Source organism: Aythya fuligula, chromosome 3 (genome assembly GCF_009819795.1).
Source record: "Aythya fuligula isolate bAytFul2 chromosome 3, bAytFul2.pri, whole genome shotgun sequence".
Lineage (NCBI taxonomy): Eukaryota > Metazoa > Chordata > Aves > Anseriformes > Anatidae > Aythya > Aythya fuligula.
The window spans coordinates 39,777,654-39,796,613 of NC_045561.1; the positions used below are offsets into that span (position 1 = coordinate 39,777,654).

The following is an 18,960-nucleotide window of genomic DNA, read 5'->3' on the forward strand; positions in this document are numbered from 1 at the left end:
TATCCAATTAAGAGTGTCATCAAATTAAGTGTCTGTGTAGCTGAAGTCTGCTCCTTCAGTACATGGGAGTTTTACATATGGATTCAAGAGGCATAGATGCAAAGCAGCATTGAGCATACTGTGTATCTCCCATTTTAGAGTTTGTTTGTTTGTTTTAAGTAATATTTTTCACATTGTGAGTTACATCAGGTTTCACTCTGCCATTTTAAACCAGTATCAGAAAGCCTTTTGCCCAGATTCTCCAAGTTCAGTCATGCAGTTTTGCAGCTGAATAGAGTAGCAGAACAGAATATTTATTCACTTTACAGTTTTCTTGTTTAATCTCTCATTTTACACATAGAAATTTTCTATCAGTAAACACTGAATGATCATTTGACTCATTTTTCTCTGGAAGCAGATACCCACCTAAATACCCAATGATACATGATAGTGGCTTTCTGGTGCTTTTGATCTTCAGAGGATTTCCAGCAATTTCACAATGTCGATCGGCATCTGAGAATTTCAAAGAATAAAACTCAGTTTAAACATTTTACCATTACAAATGTGATTAGGACATGCCAGCCAGTTTCAAGTTTTTAACACAAATTTCTTGGCTGATTTTTTTTCCCCTTTTAGCACATATTCTTCTTTTTTCATCAATGCTAATAACGATAGATATTTAAAAGCAGGCTACATATTCATTTATGTAGATATTTAAAAGCAGGCTACATATTCATTTATGCAAGTGATGTTATGATTTTTTCTTTCAATTATTTTTAAAGTTAATATAAGTTCTAACACAAATGTCATTATATTTTTTGCCTACAAGGTCATTTTGCAAAAAGTCAGCTAGGTAAATGAAACACAAATGAAAACATGCGTAGTAAAATAAAAGCAGCTCTGGCTATTAGCAGGAATTTACACCGAACTCTTCACTTTATTGTTCTTTACAAGCTTGTCTGGCTCTAAATGGTGTAACATAGAACTGTGAGGGCTTTAAATTTGAAGCCTGAGTTCTGTCATGAATTACTCCCATGGTACAGTGATTCAGACTGTTCCACTCTATTGTGGCATGATAAATCTTAGACACACAAAAAAAACCTTACTATGAACTTGTGAATAAATTCGCCCATTTGTAACCAAGTATGACAGAGCTCAAAGGTCTCAATGTTAGCAGCTTCTTGCAAAGCAAACAAAAAGTAAGCAGCTCAGTAACTACCTCAATTTGATGCTAAAACTATGAACTCACACATTTAAAGGCACCAAGAATACATAGACAGACTTCCTAAAACCCCCAGTGCAGAAGGGTTATTAAGAAAAGATTCACACTTGAGGAGCAGAATCAATCAACCTAAGGCAAAAATCCACAGGACACCAGGTTAAGCAGTTTCCAGATTACTGGAACTAAACTATCTTTTTAAAACTCATTGGAGTGAATGGGTCATCTGTTTTCTGAAACCACATAAAACATCCCTACACACAGTATTCCTAGAACATAGGTACTCTGTTTCATACAAAACCACATTTGTATTTTGGTTTTGTCGAACTAGCATTCTCTTACATGGAATTACTTCTCATATGTACAGACAACAAGCTGCACATTTCTTTGTATGTGTGTCACTTGCACACACACATCTGCATTTTCTAACAAGCTTTACAGGAACTAGGTATTACAAATAAATTATGGTAATTATAATTTCAATTTGTATCCATGTTGTGTTTTACCAAAATGTTCCTGTGTTTCAATCCAACACAAGGGAATGAGTACACAGACGCATGAATGGACACTATAGAACAATTTATGTTTGAGGAAAAACACAAAATTTACAATCTCTGCAGATTCTATCCAACTCTTTGAAAAAAATAAATAAATAAAACACACAGGTCATGTAACCACAGCAATGACTGAAATAAGTACTTCAGTATGTTGTTCACAGGTGTTTTACACCCAGCAGACCATTTATTTCACTATATTAAGGAATCTAACATGAAATTCCAAGTACCTCATTATTTTTTTCTTAATAAAACAAAATATGCTGTGCTGCTGTGCTCAGTGAAAAAAATGCACTGAATCTAGTGTCTGGAGTATTTTTAATACTCCACAACTCTTGAAATATTTTAAGTGACAGAGTAGAAAGATATGTCTCCACTGTCTCCCTTAGTAAAACAAGCACAGGGTCTACAGTGAATATTTTATAGTTACTTTGGGAATAAGAAAGCATTGACTATGAAGTAATCAGCAAGAAATTTTTCCATCTAAATGTCTTCACTGTAAAAAAAAAAAAAAGACTTTGAATCACAGTGAGATATTAATAAGCTGACTGAGAATACAGACTGCAAAAAAAAAAAAAAAAAAAAAAAAAAGCAAAAATTACCTTCTTGAAGCAAAACATGTTCACCAAAGGTCCCTGGTCAGTATTCCAAAGTACCGCTATCAGTCAAACATGTTTAACAATGTTTAACAACAGCTGACTTTAATGCACAATATGGATTCCCATGAAAAATATAATAAATGTTATGATCTTTATGCACTATTTGTACAATCCTTGTGATTTCTGTATCACCCTCATGTGTAATACCATAGACAGAACATTTACACAGAAAGTTGTGAAAAACAACAACAACAAATATCCTAAAATCAAATATGGGTTTCCATGTGAACATTAAAAATTTTAGTATTAGTGAAGTAAGGAAAAGAGAGAAATTAGAAGGCATTTCAAAAAAAAAAAAAGTCAAAAATTTGAGTATTATATCTAATGGTGGTTTTTTTCAGACATCAAAGGCAAGAAGCATGCTAGTGTCTGTAGCAATAGGAGATGATCAAGGTGTGATGAAAATACGCCAGACAGATAAAGGCACTGCAGAAAAAGTGGATTAATTCTATGTAACAATGCTCACTGCTGGGAAATTTCAACAAGCTCACTTTCAAAACCCCTTATATTAGGAAAGTGTGGGAACTATTTCACATTGAAGTGTTCATAGGAAACATTCAAGACAAACTGATTAACGAATCGAAACAAGTTTTCAGGACCAGGTGGAATTCATCCAAAAAGAAACTGCTGAGCACGTACACTGCTGGTGTTTAGCTATTGCTTAAACTCCTCTCCATTCAAGAGAACAAAAACAGGGCAAACACGATAACATTCTTCACTAAGTAGCTTTGTAGACTGGCAAAAGGGCTGAACTATTAATAGAGGCATACAGCTCAAATATGGAAACACAAAGAGAGCCAACAGTGACCTTGTAAAAGGAAAACACGTTTAATGTGTTCACATTATTCAGCCACATGCCCTTGCAACAAGGACGATTGCATACTGGGCATTATTAGCATGGGTGCAGCCAGCAGGGCAAGGGACCTGATCCTTCCCCTCTACCTGGCTGTTGTGAAATCACATCCAGATGTTCTGTCGAGTTCTGGGATCCCCACTACTAAGAGATACAGGGATACTGGAGCAAACCCTGCCACTGGAGAGTCACCACAGCGGTGGGGAGCTTGAGTAGAGGATGTACAGAGAACTGGGTCAGTCAGCCTTGAGATGGGAGCGTGAAGGGGAGACCGACTGCCACATGCAACTACCAAGCTGCAGAGCGTGGAGAAGACAGAGCCAGACCCTTCTCAGAGGTACATGGCAATAGGACAGCAGGCTATTGCTGCCTGCAGCAGCAGACCCAAGCTGGGACATGGTAGTTCTTGCTAGATGTAAGGAAACAACTGAGTACCATGAGGTTGGTCAAATACGGAGCAGGTACCCAGAGGGGCTGTGGAGTCTCCATGATTGGAGATATACAGAGCTGAGCTTGACAAAAGGCCCTAAGCACCTAAGATTTGTGCAGGTGGTGGAATTAGAGACATCCCGAGGTCTCTTCCTACCAACGCATCTTGAAAAACAGCACCTGCAACTATCAGGGGTCTGCCAGGATCCTCTGAAGGAATCATGACACATACACATGCAGCTGATCTGGCATCGCCCAACCTGGAATTTCAAACAGCTTTTGACAAAATCTATCACAAAAGACTGTTGCTGTTCAGCTGCTATGATGTAAGAGAGATGGTTTTGTCAGGGATTAGTCCCTGATTAAAAGCAATTTTCTATGCAATTCCAAAAGGATCTGCACTGTTCAATGTTGAAATAATTGGAAAAAGATGTGATGAGGGAATTACGTTTCCTGATAATAAATTACTGAACATAATCATAACTAAAGCTGATTACAAAGGATACCAGCAGGATCAAGCAATAAATGTAAAGTGATTCTTAAGGGGTAAAATGACTAATACACAGATATAGATATGGGTTCTGACCTATCACCATGCAGAAGAAAATTCTTGGTGTCAGTGTCAACAGCTTTCTACAAATAGCTAGATAATACTCAAAAGCAGTCACCTAAAAATAATTAAAATCAGAATATTAAAAATTACTATGAGAGGAAGAGCAAGCAAAACAGAAAACATCATGTGACATACTCAAAAATTAAGGGAAATCCCTATCTTGTAATAGGGGTAATTGTAATGTAATTATCCCTATTGCATGTAATTCAGGACACCACAACCCTAAAAAGAACACGGTACAATTAGTAAAACTACAGGAATGACATTTTGACTCACACTGTGAAATGGATTCTCTAAGGTTCCAAACAGACCAAGTTCTCAAACTACAAAAGGGATAACTGTTGTGAATATTAGAGAACAACAAAATCCGGTATGCTATGAAGATGGTGATAGTGAATGAGGCTTGTTCTTTTAGATCTGAAAGGGGTTTTAATATTTTTGTTCACTAGGTTTGTAGACCTCTTCAGTTTACAGATTCTCACTTGTGAGTTATTTCTCTTTGACATTCCAACATACTGCTGTCAAAACTCAGATTAACTAATGAATTTATGGAATATATTCTCTGATTTCTATTCTTCTTGGAAACTTTGGAAAAAATCTAGTGCATTATTGTATTTTACTGGCTAAAACTATCTGGCACAAATTATATTTAAAGATTATAGTAAATATTTTAATTCTAGGTACAGCTAAAAGATAATTCCACAGCTATCAAAATCAAGAAAACAAGAAATTCTTTGACCTAAGACCTGTAAATGTCTTACTTACTTCAGATGAATGGACAGTGTTTTGTCAGTAAGCATGGACTGTTTGCTTACAAAGACAAATCACTAAGATCTTTGCATATTCTATTCAATTCTTGTTTGTCATTATCAAATAATAAACAGTACCATGTACCAAATGGTTAATTAAATCTACAAATTTAAAGGCATAATTTTCGATCATATACATTATATACATTTCCAGATAACTCTAGATGCAATACCGTCCACTGAAAAGATTTTGTCAATCACATCTGTATAGACAGTGTAGACAAAGTTAAATTACTATAATTAATATAGTTCTATTGATAAAACTATACATGAGGAAGAAAAAAAAGACACCTTAAAATCCTTATTTGCTGAGGTCTTAATGTTCACAGATGCATGGTTCATTGCCAAGCATACATCAACAATCCTGTAAACTGGAGACAGATCTTGTCAGTCACCACCAGGAGAAGAATGCCCACTTCACTTTCCTCTAATTAAGAGTGCTACCACAGACAGGATTACTTTGTATAACTTTCTAAAAGTAAAATAGCTGAAAAGAATGATATTTTGTCTGATTCAGAACAAGGGAATTTCCTTTTACTGAAATTCACCAATTTCTAATTATTCCTGAAAATCCATCAGACAAGTTTATGGTCACAAACTAATGCAAGTCTATTATCTCTGGGCAGAACAAAGTCTGAGATTCCTGTGATGGATGACTGTACTCCTAGCAGGAGATGCCATGCTATCAACCTTCTGGTGGCCATCCGTAGTTTAAACTGAGACGTGAATGCATTTTCTCCATTACCTCCTGCTGGCATCCGAGCTGGGGTCATGCTACATTGTTCACTAATGAGAAAAACTTAATCCTCTGTGCTAACTGAAGGAATGAAGAATACAGAACCGGGCCTTGTTCTCTGCTACTGGACATAATGGGCTGAGGGTGATGATGTGGGTGAAATTACAGGAATCAAATAAATGCTCTGAAATTATTTTTTCTTTTTGAGTTTTTCTCCCTAAAATATGGTTGGACCTGAGATTAGTGTTCCCAAAAGCTTCCATGCCCCTACAAGACTAAAGAAGTATTAGCAGGTAAGTTCAGGCAGAATGCAAAGATCGATTTATTTTAGGAGCAAGCTCTGACTAGCTTGTTCAGACTTCCTTTCTCAGAACTGGGAATTGCTTTCATCAACAACCTGGCACTTCAACAAATTGCCTAAAGACTAAGAAGGCATAAAATGTGGTATAGTGCTTGGGTTAGAGTGCCCTACCATCCTTCTTTATTTAGATTTTAGGGTTCCCAAGTATGTAACAATGTTGATATGGTGCCATTTCACAACACAGTTGTGAAATCTAGTTACATTACCCAGCACCAGTTCTGCACACACACAGAATGAGGTCATTCTTACAAAGCACCTATAAAATCAGATTTGAGTTTCAGCACATGAACGTGGAAAACAAATTCCAAATCCTTAATCGGGTCTTGGACATCTTAACTATCTCATGTCAGATCATATCATGGGTAACCCGCTATTTTGGCCAGGTTATCATATAAGCATGATTCTAACCATTCAAAATTCTAACCTACAAAAATTCATTCAGTATTGTAACCGCTCAGTTGTTTTCAACAAGTGAAATTATCACTGCTACGTATCTCTTTTTTAAATGATATACATCAAGCTATCACTAAAAAAGAATTCAAGGCATTCAGATAAAGAGTCTATTTAGTTATAACAAAAATCTACATAGTGCACCAAAAGCACATCACCAAATGCAAGTAGACAAACAAAGCTAGAAAGACTAATTTTTATTGATCTACTTAATGGGTTTTACCAGAATAAGGATATGACGAAACACAAACTGTATGCAGGTAAGGCTACCATATGGTTCTATAGAGATTTTCTGAAACAGAATATATGCGTGTGCGTGTGCATGTACACACAGAGAAACATGAATAAAGTTAATTAAATGAGGTATGATGTGGTTACCACTATTACAAAATAATTTGAATGCTTTGCTTAGAAAGCATCAACAACTATGACTTTTTGATTTGTTATGTCTAAGAGGAAGCAACAGTATTGAAAAAGACAACACCGCAAGGTCCAGATTTTACTTTACCTGAAATGAATAATGAAAGAAACTACAGGAAAAAAAAAAATCTATTTGCTCTTGATGATAATCTGATGTGGCACTTTTTCAGTGAATGGAACAGATGAAGAAGTCATGACATTCCTAGTCTGATGCAATAATGACTCCACTGTTGAAAATCTCGGATTTTCACTCCTTTGCTTTAAAAGTTGAGAAATGTATGTAACATCTTTTCTACTTTGATGATTAACAGTTGGATAAAGACTTTAGTTTTCTATTTTCTTCCTCTTCCTTAAACAACAGATTGATCTTTCTAATGGAGTAGAAAGATGCACTGCAGCGAAAGTACTCACTGAAGTAAGAAAAATAGGGATATTGATAAAAGATTCAAGGTTCAGGTGAAACTAATTCAAACAATTTTCTTCCATGATTTAGTAGAATTCAATGCCAACTATATAAATAGAAAGGTACAACACTTTCATCTCAGAAAATAATTGTTATTTTGTACTAAAGGCTAAAAATATAAGTATAGTCTAGCCTTGGAAGCAATTCTTCTAGGATTTTTTTTTCCTTCTAGGACATAAGATTTCCTTAAATATCAAAGTTGCTCTTCACTTGTACAGCTTTGAAAGAAAATAGAAAATGGCCAATAGGACAACAAAAATAAGGGCAACAAACAGAAATGTCATCACGGTCTGGATGTCTGCAGAAGTAGGTAAACGGTTTGCATGTGAGAAACAGCTGGTGTTAAAAGGGAAAAATACTCAAAAGTAGACATTAAGCCTCTAAGGAGAAAATTTCTTTTAAATAACACTGACATCATTGGCATCCCAGTTAAGTATTCTGGGAAAACATTTAACGCTAATCTAGTAAACATGATTATAAAACCAACATCTTAGATTCTAAAGAGTTCTCTTAAATTCTACTACAATTGACAGTGTGCCAGCATGGCTTGTTCTGGAATACTAAGTGCCTGCTCTGAGAACTGTATTAATGAAGACTGAAAGATAACCAAGTTGTTTGGTCAGTAAAACGACGTGCTCAGCACAGGTACAAAACCTGCTCGAATACTCAGTGACTTTGTTAGGCTTTGGAACAGAATTGAAACACCTGAACATAGAGACTTACTGTTGCTATCTGCAGCTTATAACCCTTTGTCATACTATTGATGAATTAATCATTTATTTATGTTTTGGCTGTAAAAAGAACAAGCATAATGGAATTTCATTTAAAACTAAAATTTTAAAACTGTAATGGACAGCAAATGCAATTATGGTGAAATAATAATCATGGCTATTATCACCCATCTGATCATGTCATAAATCACTGCATTACATACCAAGTTCTTATGCATCCTCAGTAATGCTCCTTATTCTTTGACTAACCCCATATTGTTCTATACTCCCTGCTTAGCAAAAGAAACAAACAACATAAATGCAAATTTCTTTCACACTGCCAAGTAGGAAGCATGACTTTTGTCACAACATTGGTCCTCCATGGGATTTTTAATGACAGGGTTTTTTTTGTTTTGTTTTGTTTTTTGTAAGTGAATGATGTAACGACTATCCCTCTGTCAATTCACTTGATATGTCTCCCACCCTCAGGACCCTCCCCCGATCCTGCCAGCACTTTCCAAAATGTTCTGTTTTTAAAAAAGCCTGAAAACCATTCCAGGCAGCTAGACTTTACCCACTGGCTTGGTGATATGCTGGACAAATGAAAAAATGAAAAGCAAAAGCATATAGACAAGAAATGTTTATTGAAAAAGAAAATAAAATTAAAAGACAAAAATGGGTGGGAAGCACAGCACACAGAACTAAGAATTAAAAAAACATCTTACATTCTGCCTTAATGGCAGCACAGTTAATAGGGACAAAGGGACGTCTTGCTGCCTGCCGCAGCCGGAGAGTATTTTTGCAGACCTGACGGGCAAGTTTTGTCCAACACGTTGTGTGAAGAAAGAAGGCTTGGCGTGTTTTCACTGCTGACTTTGGACTTCCAGTGTTACGAACTGGAGTTCCCTGCGTGGCCTGCCGGGACATATGAGTTCTAACATGTGATTCCTACAAAAACAAAACAACAAAAAATATCATAACATGAATCTGAATTACACAATCTGTCTCATCCCTACTATTGACAGATGATATGCAAAATAGTTAACAAAAAAAATCTGGTATTATTAGATCCTATCATCTCAAGTTGAAAGAACATGCAGATTTTTCCACAAAACAAAGAAAATAAACAAAAGATATTTCCCTTCATGCTTAATTATAGAAAAAAAAGTAAAGTATGGATAAATTAACAAAGTTAATCAAATAATGCATACAAATGCTCTACAAAAAAAACATGTTACATCATTAAAGAAATGATGTAACACAGACCAGAGAGCTCTGCTGTGAATGGACTTATATAATGCCATTCTACTGTATAGACACTGTATAGGCATATTAACATTTCATAGATAACACACCACTTAATTGACAAGATGACATTTGTCCACCAAAAATGTATGGAGTGAATGTTTGTCTAAGAGTTGGTCAAAAGTCAACAAGGCAGGACCTGCACATTGTTCAGCTGTACTTAAAACAGGAAAAGGATTAGTAAGTTAAGTTTTATATACATAAAATGCATGCCATTAAATATTTGAATCACAACAGTATTGAGAAGGCACCACGCTTCATTTTAGGAAGGTTTTAGGAAGATGATCCTACCTCTGTAGGTTGGCTGGAAGACATTTTATCTTCATCTGTCTGTGTGGGCATTTTCAGGCCACCATATTTCTTCCAATAAATCCAGCAAGATGCACACAATCTACACTGCATATTTGGAGGGCCCCAAGAATACCATTGGTGAGACTGTGAAGCTAAGGATGAAAAGAACAGCACAGCTAAATTGGGGCATGATACATTCAGCATTGTATATTCAAATGCTGTAATAAATGGCATTCCTTAAGAGCAGTATCTAAATAAATATTTAATCCATTTGACATAGAGAAAAGGAGAACATTACTTAAAGCACCTCAAAAGTCTACTCCAAATGAAAACTTTGGAATACTTCACTGTTTACTTTCAAACCATAGACTCCTGTATCACCAGAAGATTTTCTTCCAACGAATTAAAAAAAAAAAACAAAACAAAAACAAAACAAAACAAAACAAAAAAAACTCACTTCCCCCTCACCCCCAAATTTCTATACTTAACCTGGAAGACAGGATTGTTAGAGAGCTTGCTACTAATTAGAACTGCTTAAGATCTGTGGTTTTTTTCCACCCAATATATGCAAAGTGAGTACTTATAAGTCAAGATCCTTTATAAGCAAAGGGCAAGCACATCTCCTACTGACTTTTGATGCATGCCTACCTTTACCTTGTGCAAGTGGAGTCTCAGCTGGAAACACTAATTTAGCCTTTCAGTAGAAAATTATTCTTTAAAAAAAATAGAATTTGAAAAACAATAGATATAACTGGAACTTTCTGTATTAAAAGAAATATCAGTTTAATTGCTGTTTAAGACACGGGGAGCCATCTCAATGATAAGTAAAGAACATTTCTATGGTACGACTTTTCAGTTTGTTCCAGTTCTGGATTTTATTATATCTGCACAAAATACTAGGGGAAAAAAAAAAAAAAAAAACAACAACACAAAAACAAATTCAACCCCACCCTACCCAAGAACAGCTAAGCCAAGACAACAACAACAACAACAAAATAAAATTTAAGGACAAATAAAAAATAAATTAGGGTTTAGAATCCAAAAGGTAAAGAAATAACATATAACTTCCATAATATTATACTACTTTATCATTCCATACTTCCTAAATTGTTAAAGAAAGAATCATAAAGCATATTTTAACACTGATCTTTTATTAAGTTAGAAGTGCATTCAATAAGTTAAAGTTATTTCTGGCACACAATTCATCAAAAATTATCCCCTCTTTATAGCTTGCAAACAGAACTACATACATTTGTTTTTAAGAGTATATTACGATTAGCCCCAAGTCCTGAATTATTCAAAAAATAGACAAAAAATTTACTTACTGTAGCAACTTTCACAAGCCCGACCTATTAGTGAGGCCTGTGTCTGGTAAGAGGCTCCCATTGCTCCATTGACTGCAGCAGGTTTCCCATTACTGCTGGATATTTGATTGGGATTTGGTTTATTGCTTGAAAAAAAAAAAAAAAAAAAAAAGTCATCTTTCAGAAGTGATTTTACTAACCAGCTAATCAACATGAAAACAATTTAATTCTGGAATTCTGATGTGTGTTGACAACATCTATAAAAATTACTCTAACCACATGACTAACTTTTATGCTTCTCCAACATTTTCAGCACAGACTTGTTATGTAAAGAGCTGCTTCGATATTTAAATTTACAATATTCATAAAACGGTACTGCCTGGTCAAAACTGCTTGGCAAGCTACTAAAGACTAAGTGTGTCTCAGGGTCAAGGACTGAAAGAAGCCTGACAGCACAGAATTTAAGAAGGGAGTTCCAGATCCCCTTTGCAAGGATTTACGTGGTGAGGCTGGGCTTTGGGTGAAGTATGAGAGTGGTAACATTGCCTGTAATGCTATAAAGCTGTCCACACTAGTAGAGGGCCTGCTGCCTTGTATCTCAAGCAGAAGTACATACCTTCCCACTAACTGCAGTAACTGCCTGTGTCCTTCCTGTAACACTGGCAAAGACCACCCATGTATCAGGATCAGCTTGTTTGGTACACCAAATCACTCATTTTGAGAAAGCTGAAGAACTGTTCTTGGATTTATTTTATATTATTTATTTATTTTTACAATTATATTAGGATTATTTTACCTACTAACGTTTCGGTGAAGTAGGACTTCACAGGTGAGTTAATTTGGAGAGAACACACTCCACACCAGGTTAAGCACAGTATTCCCAAAGATTTTGTTGGTGTTGTTTAACTCTGACAAGCTGTACTACACAATACAACGCAAGGCCGGATTCAATAATTCTTAAGATGATTATTCACTACTTAAGATAGCCTAAAATATATACAAGATTAGCTAAAATGACTAACTAAAAGGGAAAAGAAAACAACAACAGCAGAACTATCTTCCAGTACCTAAAGGGGGCCTACAAGAAAGCTGGGGAGGGACTCTTGGTCAGGGAGTGAGTGTAGTGATAGGACAAGGGGGAATGGCTTTAAACTAAAAGAGGTTGGGTTTAGATTAGATATTAGGAATATATTAGATATTAGGAATATATTTTTACTATGAGGGTGGCAAGGCACTGCAACAGGTTGCCCCAAGATGATGTTGATGTTGATACCTCTGGAAGTTTTCAAGGCCAGGCTGAATGGGGCTTTGAGCAACCTGGTCTGGTGGGAGGTGTCCCTGCCCATGGCAGGGGGGTTGGAATTGGATGAACTGGTCCCTTCCAAATGGAACCATTCTATGATACCTGCATAAGGTATCCTTGCTTCTTCACCACTTCTTTGTGGTGTACAAGAATCTTCTGCTATATCAAGTTTCTACTGCAAATCCATAGCAGCAAATCCATCTCCTGCCTTCTCTCTTTTTCACTACATCCAGTGAGAGATTCTTCCTTTCCAACTTGCAGATGATCTTTGTCAAGTGCCTTCCCAAGATACTCAAGAGAAGTATCCTGGACTAGGGGTACAAGAGAAGGGATCAAGCAACCATTAAGTCTCTTACCTTATGATCTGTTGCTTAGTTACCTTCCAGAGCAACAATGAATTGAAAAGGGACTTTTTGGTTATTGAGGACAGAACTTTGCTTTAAATGAAATACCTTATGACCAAGATCAAAAAGGTATTCAACTCAAAGAATCAACTCCACTCAAACTTTAAATACAATAAATCAGCCTTCAAAGAGTGTTAGCAATCCCTTTGCTCATGAGTGCCCTAGATTGCACACTTAATCGAAGACTTAAGAATTCCTCCTCTCATATCACTGACTATGGATTTTGTCTTGACATGGAGAAAAAAAAAAAAAAGCTAGTATGGCAAAACGAAGGCAAATCCCCCTGTAATTCAGAACAGGTTTTGTCAAACAATACAAATTGCTAGTCCCTAACAATTTTCCTAAAGCAGCCACTTCATGAGAGAGTTAGTGAACAGTCACAACAGAGTTTTCAGCATACAGCTCTTGCCTATGATGCCAAGGATTATCCAAATCACTAAATTAGCGTATTTTTTTTCAGAACATGTGATTTGTTAGAGATTTTGTTTTCTAAACTCGTATTTCTTTACAGATGAGGTTAAAAGACTGAATTTAACAGTCCGCATTAAATCTGTTTAAGAGACAACAGTCTGTATGAAATATGTAAATTAACATTTATTGTATCCAACTTATACCAGTAATCAGAAAGGCAATAATAGATTTTTGAAGTATTTCATTTGGTATTCTCATGTTATATAAATACTTGTATCAATGGGTAAATCCATGTGTATGTGTGGATATAGACACAGAAAGCTTAAAAATAATTCTGTAATCCTTTCTCTTACTGTAATCTTGAAGAAATTAGATTATATCTTGTTTCTATTAACTACTCATTAAGAAAAATAGATCTAGAATCAAGTTTAAATCTAAAGAACTAGAATAAAAATCTCTCAGAAGAAAACAGATTTCATTAATAAGACATAAGAGTTTGGGCTGTGTGCTACCTTTAATTTACAGCCAGAACATTTTGACTCTAAGCTCAAGAACAAAGGATATCAACACCATAAAACTGTAACCAAAATGGGTATCTGAATTTATGTAACTACATTAACATCAGCTTCTATTTTGAAATACTGCATTTGCACAAATACGAAATGTTATGCTGCAGAGATTCTGAAGCAATTACTCCAGAAAAACTGCTTTTAGACAACAAGGCCCTCCTCACTTGTGAGCAGTCCGTGTAGCATCTGATCAACTTCTCACCTTTCCAGAACAGACAGTTTGGAGATCAAAGCCAATGGGCTGAATTAAGTACAGTTTTCACTTATGACAAAGATTTGCAGCATTTTCTTATTATACTTCTGTACGTATATATTCTGCCTGTATAAAAATACTAAAAAACTAAGTATTAAGGGAATGACTATGAAAATACCATGCATGTTGCTGCGTGTTACAATTTTACCTGTACATTATTCAAAAAAAATGACTTTATTATTATACTCACTAGGTGGGGATGTATACTTGTTTCAATTTACTTTCTGCTTCAGCCGCTTTCAGACGTTTCTAGTTGAAAAATTACCACATATATTAATTAACACAAACATTTTATTATCTTCAAGTATACAATTTCATAAAAATGCAGACAATCCATCCTTAAGTTATTTGTATATTATTTGGTGATACCACAAGAGCCTCCAAGAAAAGTATAGAAATCTACAAGATGAAAACCACAGAAAACCAGAGGTTTCTATTCTTATTATTGGTTTGAAATGATAATATACTGTCCTTGCCAGTAAAACTTGCAAGCCTCAGCATATGACAAGCCTGTAAAAACAGCTACTACAAAACAATTACTACTACAATTTATATAAATCACATCTAAATAAACATGTATGACATAGTGTCTAACCCTCATCACAGAAAAAGTAGAAAATAAGTAAGAAATTGCACACGAGTTCCTCATCAGTCAAGTAATTCAGTACTTTTTGTGTGCTTTATTAAACTTATGGCCAGTATCTTGTAAGTAGTGTAAGGAAATGGAACAAGAAAGTCCACCAACTGTTAGAAGCAACTAAACACCTGCTTCAGCTAAGTTAAGATTCTCAGAAGAACACAGCAATAGCAAAAGAGCTGCACTACTACTGAGATATTCTTTGAATGTACTAAGTTATGACTTTCTTCATATTTGCAACAACCTCAAAACAAGTTGCATCCAAGGCAGTATTGCTACATTACACTTGAGGTGGTTGGTATTGCCAACTTATTTAAGTCAGTGTTATTCAGTATGATCTTAAAACTTTTGCATATGAAAGTTACCCTTGACATATTGCCAGGAAACTTATTAAAGAATACTGTTTAGAGAACAATTTTCTTTTGGATGTTTCAACCTCACACTTTGAAACAACAATGGCATAAAAACCTTGAAAGTTAACAGAAGACACTTCAGTGTGGTTGTAAACCATGAGTTACATGTCACTGTTTCTTGGGTAAAAACTGGAGTCCTTTGATTTCAGGAAGGGTTTTGCTACTCTTCATCTTTACTGTTCATCATGTCAGGCAGTAACCAAACTGCAGGTGCCAGAGAACAGTGGGAGTTTCAAGATGATACAAATAATGACGACAATTCTCTCAGCACTGGCACAAGAAATAAAGAGTTCAGCAAATGGTTATTTGCCTCCAAATAAAATGTCAAGGAAAAATAGTATTTTCCCACTCTTCCTGTATTCAGGACATTACTTCTGTTCACTTGGAAAACAAAATGAAAAACAGGGTTTGAAACAATGTCAATTTTATTACAGGAAAAAAAGAAGACACTGATATCCAGCAATAATAAATCGTTATCTCCCTGCCTCCCAAGACTCCCCCTTTCTTTTCCAGGTGTTCAAGTATCAATTTGTTTCTACTACTTTAGTTCTCCGCTGAACTCCTATTTTTTGATATCCAATCTTGGCAAGGTTTAAAATTCAGAAAAATATTTCTCACCTTCAGAAAATTATCATCAAAAGACTCTGTTCTGGGAGCTTTTTCCCAAAATCACCATGTGAGGCACAGGGTTTATCAGCTTTTCTGGCTGAGTAGCCTGAGTAAGCTTTTTCATGTAAACCACTGCTCTTTTCCATTTCACGAAGTTGCCTCTGTGCCATCCATCACTATAACTCTCATTTGCAAATACTGTATCTTCAAGGAACAATCTGTGACTATAAATAACTCTCATTTGCAAAAATTGTGTCTATAAATAGACTCTTAAGCAGTCTGTGCCACCATGCCTTAATTCTTATTCAACAGGAGAGTCCTCTTCCATTTACTTCCAAGATGGGCTTTTTTTCCTAACAGTTTTTTTCCCTGTTCACAGATGCCAAGCTGTATTTGCAGCTACAGAAGTGACTTCCACTGATATGTCTGATGCAGTTCCAGTCTTTAGCCTGCACCAACCCTGCATTACCTTCAACAGGCAGAAATACAAACATTGTATGATCTGTCTCTGTAGGTCAGTTTTTACAAGAATGAGAAGAAAGAACAGCAACAGCATGTTCCAATCTCATATACTGGCAGATTTTAGTCTGAGCACATTTTTTCTTTATAGCCCCAGCAGAAAAGCTCTCCTCTCAAGAGCAACCTCTTTCTTAAAAGCTTCGGGTCACTGGCTTTCCACAACTGTCTTATCTCTTCATATTATATTCAACTATACATAATTTGTTTGCAAACAGAAAAAGCATGTATGACTGCAGGTCTGCAGATAACATACATTCCACGAAGTTCATAACAAACAGGTCCCATTGTACAAAGAACAAGTATTAGGAGTAATAAATCACTGGAGCAATGTAAAAAGGAGAGAGAATGTTTTTCTGATTTTTTGTTATTCCAATCTTACACAGTAAGTATTTCAAAGAAGTCATACAGCATGCGTTATAGGGAGGTCAACCTAAACTATCCCAGCTACTCATCTGGGCTGTACTACTTTTAAATCAACTGCCTTTGAAATCCAACAGTATTTTTTTTTCCAGAAACTTTTGTTATGAATATCAACTAATAACTATCCTGAGGAATGGCCATTTTCCTATGTTAGTATCATCTTCAACAAGAGAAATAAATAAATGAGAGGGAAATGTAATATTGTTGTACTACAACAACAAAGTTATCCTTACACGCGTTCTCCCTTTTTCTATTGAAAAGTCTTACTAAAAATCTTTTGTATTGAACCAGATTTTTAAGAAAACAAGGAACGTGAAAACATTGCATTGAGAGGAATGAGTCATCTGACCCTCTGGAGACACTATATCATGCTACGGTCATGGAAAGTGCTGTATCACCAATATGTATTACTGAAGGTCTGAATTAGTGTTGCTAGACAGGATCAATACAGACAGAGGGCTTCAGAGTAATTATTTCCAGTGAGCAATCTGGTAGACTCCTGGAGTGCACTGAGGACAACTTCCTCATCCAATTATTAGACAAAGCAACCAGAAGAGATGCGTTACTGGACCTGGTGCTCACCGGTGCAGAAGAGCTCATTAAAGAGGTTAAAACTGGACGCAAAGTAGGTTGAGGTGACCACACCCTGGATGAGTTTGTGATCTTTAGAAATACAGGCCTGGCTAGCAGCAAAGTCAGGACCATGAACTTCAGAAGAGCCAGCTTCCAGCTGTTCAAAGAATTAGTGGATGAGATCCCATCGGACACGATCCTTAGGAATGGAGGATCTGATCAGAGCTGGCAACTCTATAAGGATATTCTCCTTGGAGCGGAAGAACTCGATTTATTCTCATGTAATAAATCAAGCAGGAGAGGGTCTTTTTACAAGGGCATGTAGTGATAGGACAAGGAATATTGGTTTTAAACTAAAAAGATGTGAGAATTAGATTAGACATAAGGAGGAAATTCTTCACTCAGAGGGTGGTGAGGTGCTGGTACACATTGCCCACAGAAGCTGTGGATGTCCCATCCCTGGAGGTGTTCAAGGCCAGGCTGGATAGGGCCTTGGCCAACCTGATCTAGTGGGTGGAATCCCTGCCCAAGGCAGGGAGATTGGAGCTATATGATCTTTAAGGTCCCATCCAACCTGAGCCATTCCATGACTCTATGATTTCCCTTCCCCTTGACCTGAAGGGAACATACCCTGAAGGTGGCAGTGGTATCTCCATCACCATTAAGTCATCACATTTAGATACCAAACAAGAATAACATTTTGTAGCACTTACAACATGGAAACCTTTTGTATGCCTGACAAGCTAATTCACACAAAGAAATAAACAGATAGTTAAAAGGTAAATTTTTAAGTTAAACCACATTGATACAGAATTCAAAGTCTGTATTTTATGTATGTATAAGATTCAAGAATGTACATCAACATTTTCTTTCCCCATTCCTCAAAGCTGTTCTATCCCTCAAAGATGATATTTAGAGAAGAATAACTCCAGAATTGCCACTTTCTTACTGAACATATTTTCTCCCTAAAATGCATTCAATCATCACAGCTTGTTCTGGTGGTGGAGGGGACGACAATGACAACAACAAAACCACCCTACAGATATATTTTTTTTTTTAACTGAACTGTATTATTTTTACCATTCCAGAACAATTTAACAATGTCAGGACTAAGTTCTGGTTTCTGGTCAGGAAGGATTACAGAAATGTTAACCTGCACAGAAATGCAGTATTCAGCCTATGCTGTTTTTGTTTTTGATGATCACGCATGACCTTGAAAAGACCATGTCTAGAACATTAAATCCTGTGGTATAATGCCATGGCCTGAGTTAGGATATTACAACTTTGTTTCGTTACAAATAAGGCTGACTTTTATAAGAGCACTCAGGCTTTTGATGTCCATAAATCCTTTTGCATTTTATATTTTTCCTGCACACGAATCTAAAAACCTCATCCTATGAAACGGTACGCAAACTCAGCGCATCACACATCTCGACTGCTGTAGCAACACAATCATAACGAAGCCCCACAGAACTTTAGAAAAGGAATCTCAGAGCATTACGCCAACAACTCCAGAGCAAGTATTTCAGAAAAAATTCACAGGAAACAAAATCAGTCTCTGAGCAACCTAAGAGTGTTGACAGAAGTCAATTTTCAGTTCAATTTATCCTTACTCCAAGGCTTTCGGTCTGAATAAAATCTTTATCTGATTCTTCAAGATCCTCTGTTGTCCGTTCCTCAAGAGCTGAGGAACA

General features: G+C 36.1%; 1 protein-coding gene across 4 annotated transcripts in view; it reads right to left on the reverse strand.

The window, feature by feature from the left end:
• Positions 1–18,960, reverse strand: part of MTA3 (metastasis associated 1 family member 3) — a 139,950-nt gene that overhangs the window by 44,529 nt on the left and 76,461 nt on the right. For all 4 annotated transcript variants that reach the window (XM_032183669.1, XM_032183671.1, XM_032183670.1 and 1 more), the window contains exons 11-15: positions 14,286–14,344; positions 11,177–11,301; positions 9,852–10,003; positions 8,981–9,203; positions 406–492 (exon numbers count right to left, since the gene is read on the reverse strand). In XM_032183669.1, coding sequence (XP_032039560.1) covers positions 406–492; positions 8,981–9,203; positions 9,852–10,003; positions 11,177–11,301; positions 14,286–14,344 — 646 coding nt within the window. The remainder of the gene's footprint in view (positions 1–405; positions 493–8,980; positions 9,204–9,851; positions 10,004–11,176; positions 11,302–14,285; positions 14,345–18,960) is intronic.